At 38.9% G+C, this 17,324-nt stretch overlaps 1 protein-coding gene across 1 annotated transcript in view; it reads right to left on the reverse strand.

Annotated features, from left to right (window-relative positions):
• The window catches only part of grip2b (glutamate receptor interacting protein 2b), a 78,175-nt gene that overhangs the window by 33,059 nt on the left and 27,792 nt on the right, over positions 1–17,324 (reverse strand). The window contains exons 2-6 of the mRNA XM_034532171.1: positions 9,654–9,731; positions 6,477–6,612; positions 5,603–5,748; positions 5,042–5,128; positions 2,335–2,410 (exon numbers count right to left, since the gene is read on the reverse strand). Coding sequence (XP_034388062.1) covers positions 2,335–2,410; positions 5,042–5,128; positions 5,603–5,748; positions 6,477–6,612; positions 9,654–9,731 — 523 coding nt within the window. The remainder of the gene's footprint in view (positions 1–2,334; positions 2,411–5,041; positions 5,129–5,602; positions 5,749–6,476; positions 6,613–9,653; positions 9,732–17,324) is intronic.

Consider the following 17,324-nt stretch of genomic DNA (forward strand, 5'->3'; position numbering starts at 1 on the left):
ATAAATCTCCACTTCACTCTTACATCCACCAAACTTTACACTTTCATTCCTACATATCACCTGAAGGTTTCTACAGAGGTGTTTATTCAGATATCATTCATAACCTACATGTATTCAACATGTTATTCCTAAAAGCATGGAGAAAGACGTTATATTAAAGTATTTTCAGATTCATGAAGCGATACAAAGAAATATCCTAAATTCTCTCTGCAGGAACCTTTGATTCTAATATGTTAACGAACTGGAGCAATAATTTTGAACCTGGCTTCATCAAAACAAAACAAATCTTTCTTTCTTGTTGAAGATGACTTCCTTCAGATGGGTGTTAGATGAGCTTCGGGGGCAAAATAACTTAATAGTAAAAATGGAATTAAATTAAGTTTTTGTCCATCTATCCCCAATAAGGCCATCAATCATCTGCACAAATCAATAGATTTGGTTCAGCTGCAATCAATCTTGAAACGGTTCTTTACGAGACGCGTTCGAGGTCTCCGGCGAGCGTCCGTTCTCTCCCCGCCGAGTTTCCTCTTCGCTCTTCTGCACGAGTCCCGATTCGTGACTCATCTTTCACAGGAAGTCGCCAGCGGATTAAAAATAGCTTCTCCGTCGTTTTTAAAGTCGACTCTTTGAAGCCGGCGAGCGATCAGAAGAAAAAAAGGCGTTCGCGCTTCGGTTGAGCTAACGCGTCCTCGTGAGTAACCGTGGAGACGCCGCTCGGTCAGCTACGGAGGTTGTGGAATGGGAACCAAGCCGTGAGCTTTGTGTGACGGCGATAAAGATTAAAAAAACATCCATATTAGTTGTAGTGTATATAAATATAAACATTTCTACGAGCAGCAAACTAGCGCACGCAGGGCAACAATCGAAATCTATCCAATTACCCACAATCCCTTGGTGACCAACACAAACATAGTGATAGAAACACTTCTCAGGTGATGACGTTTCTTTCATACTGCATTAGTTATCACGTTATATGTTATCTTTGTAATCAGAGTGCACCTTTAGCTAACTTCCTGTTGCATTGAAAGACTTGAAAGGTTCATTGGCTTCATGTTGAGTCAAAATCATGAGTAATTAGTTAAGATGGCCTCTTACGCCCATCAAACAGGAAGTGGAGGAGGCCATCAAACAGGAAGTGGAGGAGGCCATCAAACAGGAAGTGGAGGAGGCCAACTGTCTGAGTTAATGGGGGTATGACTTGAGGCTTCGGGTCAGTGATGGACGGATGAGACCTATAACCTTCAACAGGTGGCGAGGCTCTGAAACACCTCACTGGTTTTAATGGTTTCCGTCTCATGAGCGCCACAAAGGTCCAACAAGACTGCGTGATTATGATTAAATCTGTAAATAGTTTTGATCAGAAGTTGTTGGGGTGAAAATAACGAATACATACAATGTCCAAAAAGGTTCTGCGGATGACATATTAGTGCTGACAAAGGACCGAGTATCTAGCTCATCGGTACAAAAAGAACCAGAAAAGCAGGATCAACCAATGAGGTCGAAGCAGACTTTCAACCATCCAATTGGCCCAAAGTCCAGAACGTACACAAGTTTTACCTGATTCAAACGAGGACCAACACATCAGAAATGAAAGAAAGCAAAGTGTTCCAATGTAAAGGTACCTCGTACAGGTCTTACTCATACAGGAAATGGAAACCATGCATTTGAACCACTGCTGCGTTACATCAGTTAAACACTCGCTGACATTCAGAGGAAACTGTCTCGAAGACGGAGAGCGACACATGATGCTGAGACGTTCACGGGATACGAGGTGATTCATGCTGCTGCAGCTATGAGTAACACGCCACTGTCAACATACCAGTGACGGTCACAGGAAGTGACATCATTATCCTCGGGGGTTTATTCGCATGCAGCTGACAGATCTCCCAGACTCCCTGACTGGAACTGGAGGAGATGGTTTCAGCTCAGCGGAGGCCAGTGAACGGCTTTCATTGTTCCTAGACTTTGCCCTTTTCCCCCCCACATGAGTCTCAGTATAACTGTACGAGCATTAATATGCTGGCTTCTGTGTATGCACATGTATAACCATATATATATATGGAAATATATATATATGTATACAGTATATATAAATAAATATATATAAATAAATATATATATAAATAAATACATATGTATTTATATATATATATATATATATATATACAAATATATATATATATATAAAGATAAATAAATATATATATAAATGAAAAATAATATACTGTATATATTTATATATATATAAATAAATGAATAAATATATATATATATATATATATATATATATATATATATATATATACAGGTTTGAGAGTTTGCAGTCAGTGCTACCTGTCTGCAGGACCTCCTGGCCTGATGTAGGTGACCACTAGGGGGCGTGCTTTGTGCCAGTCCTCGTGGGTACCGCCTGCAAGAAGAGCAAAAGGTGAAAGCTGATCACACCAAATCAAACCGTCGGGTCGTCGTGTAGTCAAACAACTTAAATAAATCTTTTTTTTTAATATCCAAAGTATGTACAGTTTGCAATTTTTAGGGATAAATCAGTTGAAACCATCGTAGGAAAAACAAATGATGCAATATCTTTATGTTTTATATCTTCCTTCAGTGACACCGTTCCAGCATAATAACATATAATTCTGTTATATAATAATATAAAGTTCTGTTATATAATAACATATAGTTCTGTTATATAATAAAATATAGTTTTGTTATATAATAACATATAGTTCTGTTATATAATAACATATAGTTTTGTTATATAATAACATAGTTCTGTTATATAATAACATATAGTTCTGTTATATAATAACATATAGTTCTGTTATATAATAACATATATAATAACATATAGTTCTGTTATATAATAACATAGTTCTGTCATATAATAACATATAGTTCTGTTATATAATAACATATAGTTCTGTTATATAACATATAGTTTTGTTATATAATAACATAGTTTTGTTATATAATAACATATAGTTCTGTTATATAATAACGTATAGTTATGTTATATAATAACATATAGTTCTGTTATATAATAACATATAGTTCTGTTATACATATAGTTCTGTTATATAACATATAGTTCTGTTATATAATAACGTATAGTTCTGTTATATAATAACATATCGTTCTGTTATATAATAACATATAGTTCTGTTATATAATAACATATAGTTTTGTTATATAATAACATAGTTCTGTTATATAATAACATATAGTTCTGTTATATAATAACATATAGTTCTGTTATATAATAACATATATAATAACATATAGTTCTGTTATATAATAACATAGTTCTGTCATATAATAACATATAGTTCTGTTATATAATAACATATAGTTCTGTTATATAATAACATATAGTTCTGTTATATAATAACATATATAATAACATATAGTTCTGTTATATAACATATAGTTTTGTTATATAATAACATAGTTTTGTTATATAATAACATATAGTTCTGTTATATAATAACGTATAGTTATGTTATATAATAACATATAGTTCTGTTATATAATAACATATAGTTCTGTTATACATATAGTTCTGTTATATAACATATAGTTCTGTTATATAATAACGTATAGTTCTGTTATATAATAACATATCGTTCTGTTATATAATAACATATAGTTCTGTTATATAATAACATATAGTTCTGTTATATAATAACATATAGTTCTGTTATATAATAACATATGTAATAACATATAGTTCTGTTATATAATAACATATAGTTCTGTTATATAATAACATATAGTTCTGTTATATAATAACATATAGTTCTGTTATATAATAACATAGTTCTGTTATATAATAACATATATAATAACATATAGTTCTGTTATATAATAACATATAGTTCTGTTATATAATAACATATATAATAACATATAGTTCTGTTATATAACATATAGTTCTGTTATATAATAACATATATAATAACATATAGTTCTGTTATATAATAACATATAGTTCTGTTATATAATAACATATATAATAACATATAGTTCTGTTATATAATAACATATATAATAACATATAGTTCTGTTATATAATAACATATAGTTCTGTTATATAATAACATAGTTCTGTCATATAATAACATATAGTTCTGTTATATAATAACATATATAATAACATATAGTTCTGTTATATAATAACATATAGTTCTGTCATATACTAACATATAGTTCTGTTATATAATAACATATAATTCTGTTATATAATAACATATAGTTCTGTTATATAATAACATATAATTCTGTTATATAATAACATATATAATAACATATAGTTCTGTTATATAATAACATATAGTTCTGTTATATAATAACATATAGTTCTGTTATATAATAACATATAATTCTGTTATATAATAACATATAGTTCTGTTATATAATAACATATAATTCTGTTATATAATAACATATATAATAACATATAGTTCTGTCATGTACTAACATATAATTCTGTTATATAATAACATATATAATAACATATAATTATGTTATATAATAACATATATAATAACATATAGTTCTGTTATATAATAACATATAATTATGTTATATAATAACATATATAATAACATATAGTTCTGTTATATAATAACATATAGTTCTGTTATATAATAACATATAGTTCTGTTATATAATAACATATAGTTCTGTTATATAATAACATATAGTTCTGTTATATAATAACATATAGTTCTGTTATACATATAGTTCTGTTATATAATAACATATATAATAACATATAGTTCTGTTATATAACATATAATTCTGTTATATAATAACATATATAATAACATATAGTTCTGTTATATAATAACATATAGTTCTGTTATATAATAACATATAGTTCTGTTATATAATAACATATAGTTCTTTTATATAATAACATATAGTTCTGTTATATAATAACATATAGTTCTGTTATATAATAACATATAGTTCTGTTATATAATAACATATATAATAACATATAGTTCTGTTATATAATAACATATAGTTCTGTCACCTCTCATGACGAATCCAAAGCTGCTCCCCTCTTTGTGCAGACACATGTCGATGGTCTTCGATATCACCCCCGACGTGCTGTCTGGAGCTTTGAGAGCGAGAGGGCAGAAACATTCAATATACAAACATTTAAGTAAATTAAGTAAAGTAATAAAGTACAAATATTGACTTAATGTAATGAGATTATGCTATACGATTACAACACAACAAGAAACACACCTTTTTTACTTTTTAATTGCCACCAGATTATTACTTTACTGATGGTTTAGTTTTCATAAAATACATATTGATTCTCATATATTTATATATCTGTATATGAGCAAAGAATGAAGGTGTTTAAATGGTCTAAACGGAGCGTACTCCACCCAAGTGTTGAGCCATAACACACACATATTGTGGCATTTGGACGCAAAAACTAAAGTTTATGGAATATATTCAAAGGTTTTTGAGGTTCTTCGCATTGTGCTGATCACTTCAGGACCCTCACAGCGACGCGTACTCACCTGTAGGGGGCAGCTCGTACTCCACCTCCAGCAGGACCCTCACAGCGACGCGTACTCACCTGTAGGGGGCAGCTCGTACTCCACCTCCAGCAGGACCCTCTCGCCCACGTTCTTCAGTAAGCTGATGATCTCCTCGTGCCGCAGCTTGGTGAGATTGATGCCGTTCACCGACTTGATGTAGTCGCCGACGTTGAGCTGGTCGCTCCTGGAGGGGGAGGAGAGCGGGTGGGCAGAGGGGACGCTTGGTTTATGCCCTTGACGGGAGAAGTGGACGTCGTCACGGTGACGTCACCCATTGGTTTGTGGACTACGGTTTTTGAAGCATTGAGGCAGCATTTGAGCCGTCGCCATCTTGGTTTTGCAACCAGAAGTGACACCCGAGGGTGGAGCTAAGTTCAACCGAAGGCTGAATAAGACCAACATGGATACAATTAACTTTTCACGGACAACTCCCAGACGCCATGGTAGTGACCTGTCAATCACCTTGTAGCCCCGCCCATAAAGCATCCCCTGCTTTATGGTCTGTTTGACTCTGAATGACCATAATGTACTAAATGAACATCACGCTGTATTGAAGAAGACTTGAAACTAGAGATTGAGACCAAAAACTAATGTTTACAATGTTTACTGAGGGAATAAATCAAGAGAAGTAGAGTCATTTATATAGACTTCTATACAACCAGAGGAGTCGCCCCCTGGTGGTCAGGAGAGAGAATGCAGCTTTAACACATGAAGCATAGACTTCTATACAACCAGAGGAGTCGCCCCCTGGTGGTCAGCAGAGAGAATGCAGCTTTAACACATGAAGCATAGACTTCTATACAACCAGAGGAGTCGCCCCCTGGTGGTCAGGAGAGAGAATGCAGCTTTAACACATGAAGCATATACTTCTATACAACCAGAGGAGTCGCCCCCTCCTCTTCTTGCACCCACCTGGCCGCCAGTCCTCCGGGCCGCAGGTTCGATACCCGCGGTTTCCCGTCCTTGTCGGTTCCTCCTGAGATGGTGAGGCCCAGCGTGCTGCCTTCCTTCTTCACCAGCTCCACCAGGGTCACCCCCCGCAGAGCTTCTAACCCAAAACACACACATAAAGACAAATACAGACACGCACACAGAAAACGGAAAGAGAAGGACGAACCCACACACACACACACACAGATGTGCACACAGACAGACACACACACACACACACACAGCAGAGAGGTGGAAAGTGGTTAGCGGCGGCCCTCTGTTTCCGGATTAAAGGGAAGCCGAGTTACAAGAAAGATGAACCAAAAGATGTCCTCGAGTGAGACACTGATCCCCCCCCACAACCCCCCCCCCCTCGCAGAAAACAAGGGAGTCAGCTTTAATGTAAATGTGAGCATCAGATAAGATAAGCATTCAGTGTTTCATGCATTTCATTTCACTTGAAAGGTTCCCGGCCTTGAAAGGTCAACGCAGGCGGCAGCAACCAGTCACGAGTCTCCAGGGTGAAGTGTGTGTGTGTGTGTGTGTGTGTGTGGTAAAACACACCTTTATGAAAACAACAAAACAATGCACGTATTCAAGTATTTGGCCTGCAGGTTCTTGATAGTGGAGGTGTGTGTGTTCCCTGTGAGGTTCTTAGAAACACACCTTTTTACATCCATTAAAGTTCACTACTGGAAACCAGCACATCAAACAGCCCAAGAAGGGGGAATACCTTTATTAATTGGTATTAATTGCACTGTACGACACATGACCGGGATAATCGGGTCATTTCAAATTTAAGTAGACGAAGCAAGTAAAAAGATTTGTGGATTAAAACATTTTAAAGGCCGTTATCGGGGTGCCTATAAATAAATATATACATATAAATATAAATAAATGTATATATATATATATATATAAATATAAATAAATACATATCTAAATAAATAAATGTATACATACATATATATATATATATATATATATATATATAAATAAATACATATATAAATAAATATATATTTAAAAAAAAATAATATATGTATATATATATATATTTATATAAATAAATAAATGTCGACATGGATCAGGTCTGGACAAAAAGTGTAGGATTACAGCTCTGAAGAGCCACGTGTTGACACGCTTCCTTTTGTGAAGGTTTAGTGGTTCAAGATTCCTCTTTTTGCCCGTAAGCGTCCACGAGAACATCGGTGTTGAAATGACATGTAAAAAGTTAAAGAAGGTGTCCTGATGGACTGTCTCTCTCTGTGCAAATACACACACACACACACACACACACACACACACACACACAATGAAGCTTTGGTGTGATAGATGGCTGGATAAGGTAAATCCCTCAGGCGACACTGGTGCCTCACACACCAGTTATCTCTGTTTAGGGTAACACACACACACACACACACACACACACAGACACACACACACACACACTTTTACAAATGTAGTTTGATGCTGACGGATTTCCTCTGAAATTAATCATCCCAAAATTATTATTATTTTTTTCTCTCTTCTCCGCAGACATTTGGGATTCATAAAGTTTATCTATCATTTAATTTTGACGCTCTCGTAACACGAACATGAGACGATGTGTACAAAACACGGAGAGACTTATGAAAAGGTTTCTGTTATTAACAGAGAACTGAGGGAAGACATCTTATCAGGAAAATGTTATCCAGCTCTCACACATATTGGAAACACTGTTATGAATATGTTGTACTGAAATAATAATAATAAGGAACAGAGTCAACAACAATGTAACGGAACAATGTAACGGAACAATGTAACGGAACAATGTAACGGAACAACGGAACGCAACAAGGTAACACAAAAATGTAACGCAACAACGTAACACAAAAATGTAACACAAAAATGTAACACAAAAATGTAACGCAACAACGTAACACAAAAATGTAACGCAACAACGTAACACAAAAATGTAACGCAACAACGTAACACAAAAATGTAACACAAAAATGTAACGCAACAACGTAACACAAAAATGTAACGCAACAACGTAACACAAAAATGTAACACAAAAATGTAACGCAACAACGTAACACAAAAATGTAATGCAACAATGTAACACAAAAATGTAACACAAAAATGTAACACAAAAATGTAACGCAACAACGTAACAAAAATGTAACGCAACAACGTAACACAAAAATGTTACGCAACAACGTAACACAAAAATGTAACACAAAAATGTAATGCAACAACATAACACAAAAATGTAACGCAACAACGTAACACAAAAATGTAACGCAACAACGTAACACAAAAATGTAACGCAACAACGTAACACAAAAATGTAACACAAAAATGTAACGCAACAACGTAACACAAAAATGTAACGCAACAACGTAACACAAAAATGTAACGCAACAATGTAACACAAAAATGTAACGAAAACAACGTAACACAAAAATGTTACGCAACAATGTAACACAAAAATGTAACACAAAAATGTAACGCAACAATGTAACACAAAAATGTAACGCAACAATGTAATGGAACAATGTAATGTAGCAATGTAATGGAACAATGTAACGCAACAATGTATTGTAGCAATGCAATGAACAACGGAACACAACAATGTATTGTAGCAATGCAATGAACAACGGAACACAACAATGTATTGTAGCAATGCAATGAACAACGGAACACAACAATGTATTGTAGCAATGCAATGAACAACGGAACACAACAATGTATCAACAAAACAGAACAACGGAACTTAATAAGTTAATGTAGCAATAAAACAGAAACAATGGATCACACCAATGTAACGTATCAACGAAACAACGGGACTCAACAATGTAATGTAGCAATGTAAGAGAACGACGGAACAAAACAACTGTAACAATGTAACTAATCAATAACAATAACGTTGTGACGTCACGATGTTACGCAACGCGTGCAAAGCCACCATATATATACATATGTATAAATAAATAACACCGTAAATGCACACACACTATGGCCCAGAGTACCGAGGGCTGCTGGGAAAACACTTTGAGTCAAGCGGGGACCTTGTTTGTGTCTGCAGGCATCAAGTCGCCCTGCCAATCAAACACAGAGCGCTTCAGAGTCCTGAACTCAGTGTGTTCATCAAGGATGGGTGGACGTCGTATATACCTGGTATACTGTGTCTTCTGGAGGCCATGGTCTGCTCTGGTCCAGAGATGTCCTTGGTTTTTCCATACGGGCCGTCATCTACACAAAAACAGAGACACACAGTATCCATATAACTCTGGTTCAGGTTCGGATTACAGCGTTTGTGATCATTCACACCAAATACACAACAGCAATAATCTGCTCCACAAAGACATCTGCTGCTGCTGCATGTGTGTACGTCTTCCTCTACACACTTCATGTGTGCACGTCTTCCTCTACACACTTCATGTGTGTACGTCTTCCTCTACACACTTCATGTGTGCACGTCTTCCTCTACACACTTCATGTGTGCACGTCTTCCTCTACACACTTCATGTGTGTACGTCTTCCTCTACACACTTCATGTGTGTACGTCTTCCTCTACACACTTCATGTGTGCACGTCTTCCTCTACACACTTCATGTGTGTACGTCTTCCTCTACACACTTCATGTGTGCACGTCTTCCTCTACACACTTCATGTGTGTACGTCTTCCTCTACACACTTCATGTGTGTACGTCTTCCTCTACACACTTCATGTGTGCACGTCTTCCTCTACACACTTCATGTGTGCACGTCTTCCTCTACACACTTCATGTGTGCACGTCTTCCTCTACACACTTCATGTGTGCACGTCTTCCTCTACACACTTCATGTGTGCACGTCTTCCTCTACACACTTCAAATAGTTGTACCGATTAAAAGTTGCAGACAAATCAAAATCACCACTCGTAAAACTTAAAATCCAGAAAACTCCAGAGCGAGAATCTAAAAGACTTTTGTGATATATATATATTTATATATATATATACATATATATAAATATAAATATGTATACATATATATAAATATGTATACATATATATATATTTATAAATATATATATATATATATATATATATATATATATATAAATATATATATCCCATATAGTTTGTATATACGACGTTGTAAGATGAAGCCCTTGTAACTGCTATTCAATATTTTTGTGTTGATCTTAGTTTCCTCCGTGTTTGGCCCTCATTGTTGCGTCACAGGGGGCAACAGATGTCCCGTCTTATGGCTTCTGGCAGAGACGTGTAAGGATTTTAATATTTGATGCGTTATAAATTCAGTTCTCCACAGGTGTCGGTCTAGAACTGCACTTTTAAACTACCCACATTGTAATTACGTCTCCACAGCAAGAAGAACGCTGTTTTGAGGGACTTTTTATTTTCCAACTCCTATTTCAGAGTATCGTACTCGCCCAGTTCAAGAGGAACCGGGAGGGACTCGAGTACACGGTGATTGGTCGAAACACGAATGCAGCCCCGGGTGACACAATTTGGTTACTTAGGTTAGCCGTGTACACAACAGACGACACAAAAACAACCACTTGTAACGTTAGAAAATGGGAGACAACGCGAAATAATGGGCCAACAGTGAAGTCCAGAAGGTAACTTGTTCATGAGCCCAGACCCACCGAGCCAGAGCCGCGGATCAGCAAGCTAACACAGTACCGATAGCAAAAAGGCATGCTAACACAGTACCGTTAGCAAAAAGGCATGCTAACCCAGTAACGTTAGCAAAAAGGCGTGCTAACCCAATAACGTTAGCAAAAATGCATGCTAACCCAATAATGTTAGCAAAAAGGCATGCTAACCCAATAACGTTAGCAAAAATGCATGCTAACCCAATAACGTTAGCAAAAAGGCATGCTAACCCAATAACGTTAGCAAAAAGGCATGCTAACCCAGTAGAGTTAGCAAAAGGACTAACGGAGTAGTCGCCAACAAAGCACCCCACTGGGCCAAAGAAGCTGATTCAGGTACGTTGGTGACGCCCACTTGTGTCACTGCGATAGTGGAATACAGGGTAGTTCATACATTTCTTATTACTGGAGAAAAACTCACGGCCGACCGGTTTAAGTCACTTCAGCGTTCCTATTGGTGGGAAACAAATGACCCTTGAAGGAGCTCCTTAGAGCCGTTTGGTCCAGAAACGCCCAAAGATATTATCATCTTTAATATTTTGTAGTCACTGACTGAACTCCAATATCTCTGTGAGGCTGGTGTGTGACAATATTGATTTAATATAATTAGAGTGAAGAATCGCTTTAATTATTTTAACACAGTGTTTTTCTTTCATAATCCTAGTTATTAAGGAGTCATAAGCGTTCAATCAGAGGCGCTTTGATGTTGCGTATTCTGAGGTCTCATCTATGATACATGTAGGAAATGAAGTGTTTTGCTAACCCAGACTCCATAACTCAGTTTTTGACAGCGTCTGTTGTTGTTGTGGCTCCGATGGGAGCGGATGTGTCCTACTTTACTGCCTCGGCCTCGTCGGAGGGGCGGAAGAAGTTTAACGATTCATAAGCCAATTCCACACAACTTCCATGCCCACTTCCAGAAGTGTCATTAAGTTGCATTGTAATCAGGGACGAAATACACCGCAGCTTAAACATAAATGCCCCCCCGTAAAAACTTGCAGAGTAAATATGTTTTTTTTTTTTTTAAATAGATATTTAATGCTTTCCGGCACCTTTTAAACCAGCTTACTTTCAACAGAGTTAAGCGGCTGGAAAGGAAGTCCTGCAAAATCCTTTATCTCCTCAGTTGTGCTTTTTTTAAATTCCACTTTAAATTACGTTCACACTCGTTTCCAACTGCCTTCAAGACTCAATTTCACTGCAACAAAGACACTGCAAAAGTTCTTTTTTAGCTATTGACTCAAACGCTCCTGAATGTAGGACACATTTAATGATACTGTCACCGGGCTTAACGAGCGCTTTTACATTTTTCTGTACTTAAAAAAGTTGAAACATAAATCCTTGCTTATTCCCCTCGACGTGGGTTTCCAGCCACAATCCGAGCAGACGCATGTTAGCTGAAAGTGTGTGTGTGTGTGTGTGCGTGTGTGTGTGTGTGCGTGTGTGTGTGTGTGCGTGTGTGTGTGTGTGCGTGTGTGTGTGTGTTGCCCCTATGTGTGTTTGAACTGTGGATGGGTTGCAATCCCCAATTGCCTTGATTGGTCCAGAAAATGTATGAACGTATACATTATTCATTGATGTGTTTTGAAAAAGCCTTAAAAAAATAAAACTTTTGTTTGGACCTTTTACGGCATCACGCCAACCACCACCAGGGGGCGACTCCTCTGGTTGTATAGAAGTCTATGCTTCATGTGTTAAAGCTGCATTCTCTCTCCTGACCACCAGGGGCGACTCCTCTGGTTGTATAGAAGTCTACGCTTCATGTGTTAAAGTTGCATTCTCTCTCCTGACCACCAGGGGGCGACTCCTCTGGTTGTATAGAAGTCTATGCTTCATGTGTTAAAGCTGCATTCTCTCTCCTGACCACCAGGGGTGACTCCTCTGGTTGTATAGAAGTCTACGCTTCATGTGATAAAGCTGCATTCTCTCTCCTGACCACCAGGGGGCGACTCCTCTGGTTGTATAGAAGTCTACGCTTCATGTGATAAAGCTGCATTCTCTCTCCTGACCACCAGGGGGCGACTCCTCTGGTTGTATAGAAGTGAATAGAAAATGAATCTACTTCTCTCAAGTCTGACAGCATGAGGTTCATTTAGTAGATTATGGACCATAAAGCAGGGTATGCTTTACTATGATTGGCAGGTGCAATTATTTCATATTTAAACATTATTCATATACATTTATATACAAACAGAGGTCATGAAAGTTACATGTCTCTCTCTATATGAACAAGTGGTTTCTTGCCTCGGCGTTTGAAGAGTTTTCCATACGGTGACACATTTTGACTCCTCCGCGGTGACAGCGGAAAAGGAAAAGGAGGCCATTGTTGTCGTTCTGCAGTTTAGCGATCTTCACAGAGGTGTAATGAGTTTAATAATTCATAAGTTGTGTGTATTCAATTTTGCTTTAAACCACTTTCCTAAGTTATCTGGCTGGCTGCGTCCTCCGCTGTGGGGCTGTCACAGGCATAATGGACCCCAGAGGCTGCTCATCAACACACACACACAGGAACACGCACACACACACACATGCACACACACATGCACACGCACGGATTTAGGCACCTGCACCGACACCCAAAACAGACTAAATAATGCGTCTGTACAAGACCGACACGCACAGTTATATAAACAGGAACACACACACACACACACACACACACACACACACACACTCACACACACACTCACACACACACACACACACACACACACACACACACACACACACACACACACACACACACACACTCACACATTAAGAAGAACGTTACCACCATTGATCCTAACAATGAGGCCGGCCCTGAACCCGACAGCCAGCAGGCACAACATCAACAAGGCATCCGTTACTGATCCAAGAATGTGAACACAGGCAGCATCGCCTGTTACCGGGTCGAGGGTGGAGATTAAAAACATCCAGCTTTACACACAAGCACCTGCGAGGTGTGTGTGTGTGTGTGTGTGTGTGTGTGTGTGTGTGTGAATACTAACGGACACGGCTCTGTGGAGGAGAGCAGGCTTCCCTCAAGCTTTCACCAAATCCTTTACACAAACACGCAAGACATCACGTTACACACACACACACACACACACACACACACACACACACACACACACACACACACACACACACACACACACACACACACACACACACACACACACACACACACACACACACACACACCGCTGACCATGAGGACGAAGGAGACGCCCTCACCGCCTCCTCGTAATGTTGCATCATACAGAAACAATGCTGAGCTGACCCGACCGATATTAGAAGGTCTAGAACCACAAAGTTCTCCTCTTGAGAAGAACGAGGGACGGAAAAGAGACGGAACGCTAGAACCTGAGAATGTATAAACGGGCTGGTTACTGTGAGCACGCACAGCCATTGTTTGTGGGCGTGGCTAACGGGTGACGAGGTGGGTGTGGCTAACGGGTAATCTGAATGAGTTGATGAGGTGGGTGTGGCTAACGGGATGAGCTGACGAGGTGGGTTTGGCTAACAGGATGAGCTGAGGAGGTGGGTGTGGCTAACAGGTAATCTGAATGATCTGACGAGGTGGGTGTGGCTAACAGGTAATCTGAATGATCTGACGAGGTGGGTGTGGCTAACGGGTAATCTGAATGAGTTGATGAGGTGGGTGTGGCTAACAGGATGAGCTGACGAGATGGGTGTGGCTAACAGGTAATCTGAATGATCTGACGAGGTGGGTGTGGCTAACAGGATGAGCTGACGAGGTGGGTGTGGCTAACAGGTAATCTGAATGATCTGATGAGGTGGGTGTGGCTAACAGGATGAGCTGACGAGGTGGGTGTGGCTAACAGGTAATCTGAATGAGTTGATGAGGTGGGTGTGGCTAACAGGATGATCTGACGAGGTGGGTGTGGCTAACAGGATGAGCTGACGAGGTGGGTGTGGCTAACAGGTAATCTGAATGATCTGACGAGGTGGGTGTGGCTAACAGGATGAGCTGACGAGGTGGGTGTGGCTAACAGGTAATCTGAATGATCTGACGAGGTGGGTGTGGCTAACAGGTAATCTGAATGATCTGACGAGGTGGGTGTGGCTAACGGGTAATCTGAATGAGTTGATGAGGTGGGTGTGGCTAACAGGATGAGCTGACGAGGTGGGTGTGGCTAACAGGTAATCTGAATGATCTGACGAGGTGGGTGTGGCTAACAGGATGAGCTGACGAGGTGGGTGTGGCTAACAGGTAATCTGAATGATCTGATGAGGTGGGTGTGGCTAACAGGATGAGCTGACGAGGTGGGTGTGGCTAACAGGTAATCTGAATGATCTGACGAGGTGGGTGTGGCTAACAGGATGAGCTGACGAGGTGGGTGTGGCTAACAGGTAATCTGAATGATCTGACGAGGTGGGTGTGGCTAACAGGATGAGCTGACGAGGTGGGTGTGGCTAACAGGTAATCTGAATGATCTGACGAGGTGGGTGTGGCTAACAGGATGAGCTAACGAGGTGGGTGTGGCTAACAGGTGAGAGAGTCTTGCAGGAGAGAAGGGAAGCTGAACTGTTTTGTACAGGACGATAGAAAAGGGATTAAAAGGAGAAAAACACACTGACATGCATATGCAACCAAGTCCTTTGACACTTCGCCTCAAGGTCACTGGATACCGTTCTAGATGTGTGTGTGTGTGTGTGTGTGTGTGTGTGTGTGTGTGAGCCTGTCTGACAGATACTCAGGGCGATATCACATAATTACACAAACGCACAATCTTCCTCGCGACTCGACAACACGGCTTTGCCGCGGGGCGCCGCGCTCGCTGCAGCCGCGGTGACCTCACGTTATCCACGAGGACGGCGACACACACTTTGTGTGAAGTTCTTATCTGATGCACGCACACGCACACGCACACGGAAAGCTAATGCAAGAGTAGCAGCGCACACACAAAAGAAAGTCCGACATGCCTCGTGCGTTTTTAATCCACCGCACGTTGCATGCTCATGAATACTCATCATATTCCTGATCGAGAGGAGAGGAACCATCCGACGGTCTGAGGCGCGTCCACTTCCTGCCGATGCTAAAGGAGGAGATGTTGGTTTCTTTAACGGGGGGCCGGGGGGCTTTTATTGTGAAGAATTTATAGGAAAACGTGCTTATCACTGAATTTTAGCAGCTTTCCATCAATAAAACAAGCCGACTAATGTTGCAGGGTGGAAGAGCAAGCTGCGAAAATACTGGGAATTATTTAATTTGTTTTCAAAGAATTTATAGGAAAGCTTGTTCATCATTGAATTCTTAAAAAAAGAAAGAATTCCAAGTGAAAACTAGAAGTACCGCCTCGTGCTCGTGTGCCACCGACCAACTTTACATCCATGTCTGTCCAAAGTATATGTGTGTGTGTGTGTGTGTGTGTGTGTGTGTGTGTGTGTGTGTGTGTTCATAGCAACATGGGATTGGACCACGATGTCATCGCTGCAGTAGGAGCGTCTCAATGGAGTTTCGGGGTCACGACGTTTCGATGTCCGCCTACTGAAGATGTGACGTCGCGCTTAAAAAAACAACAATAAGAAATTAACTGAAATTCATGCGACGTCAACATCGGTAGAAAATGTGAATATCTTTCCAAAACTTCAAAAGGCGACAACATTTCTGAAGTCTGTTCATCAAGTTGATCCTGTTCAAACATTCAACATCTCAATAAAACACACATTTTAAATAAATTATTAAAAGCTCTCTCGTCTCCTGTATTTCCTGCTTTGCGTTGAATGGAAAACAATCTCAGGAGAACAAAGAACAAAAAGCTGTTTATTGACACACCTAGTGCCCCCCCCCCCCCCTCCACCAAGTTGAATCAATAACTTCACCAACAGTTTGACAAAAGTAGCCTTCTGTGTGCCACGTTCTCAGAAGTACAATATGTAGCTCTGAGAGGTAGAAGTATGAAATGGAAAAAGTACAAGTACCTGCAATTTGTACAGTACAATACTTTAGTAAATGGACTCGTCGAATTGTAAAGAAACAACACAAAAAAGGATTTTAAACTGAGTTTCTTCTGCGGCAACAAACAAATTCCCGTTCTTCTACAACAACAACAACAACAACAGTCTTTCTCTTCTCTCTGAGAAACTGAAAGTGTGTTTCATCTGTGAGTGAACCACGACTCGTTTTTTAATACGACCCAGAAGATATTTACAAAAAAACAAAAAAAGCATTCA

The sequence above is a fragment of the Cyclopterus lumpus genome, chromosome 5 (genome assembly GCF_009769545.1).
Source record: "Cyclopterus lumpus isolate fCycLum1 chromosome 5, fCycLum1.pri, whole genome shotgun sequence".
In the NCBI taxonomy this organism is placed as follows: domain Eukaryota; kingdom Metazoa; phylum Chordata; class Actinopteri; order Perciformes; family Cyclopteridae; genus Cyclopterus; species Cyclopterus lumpus.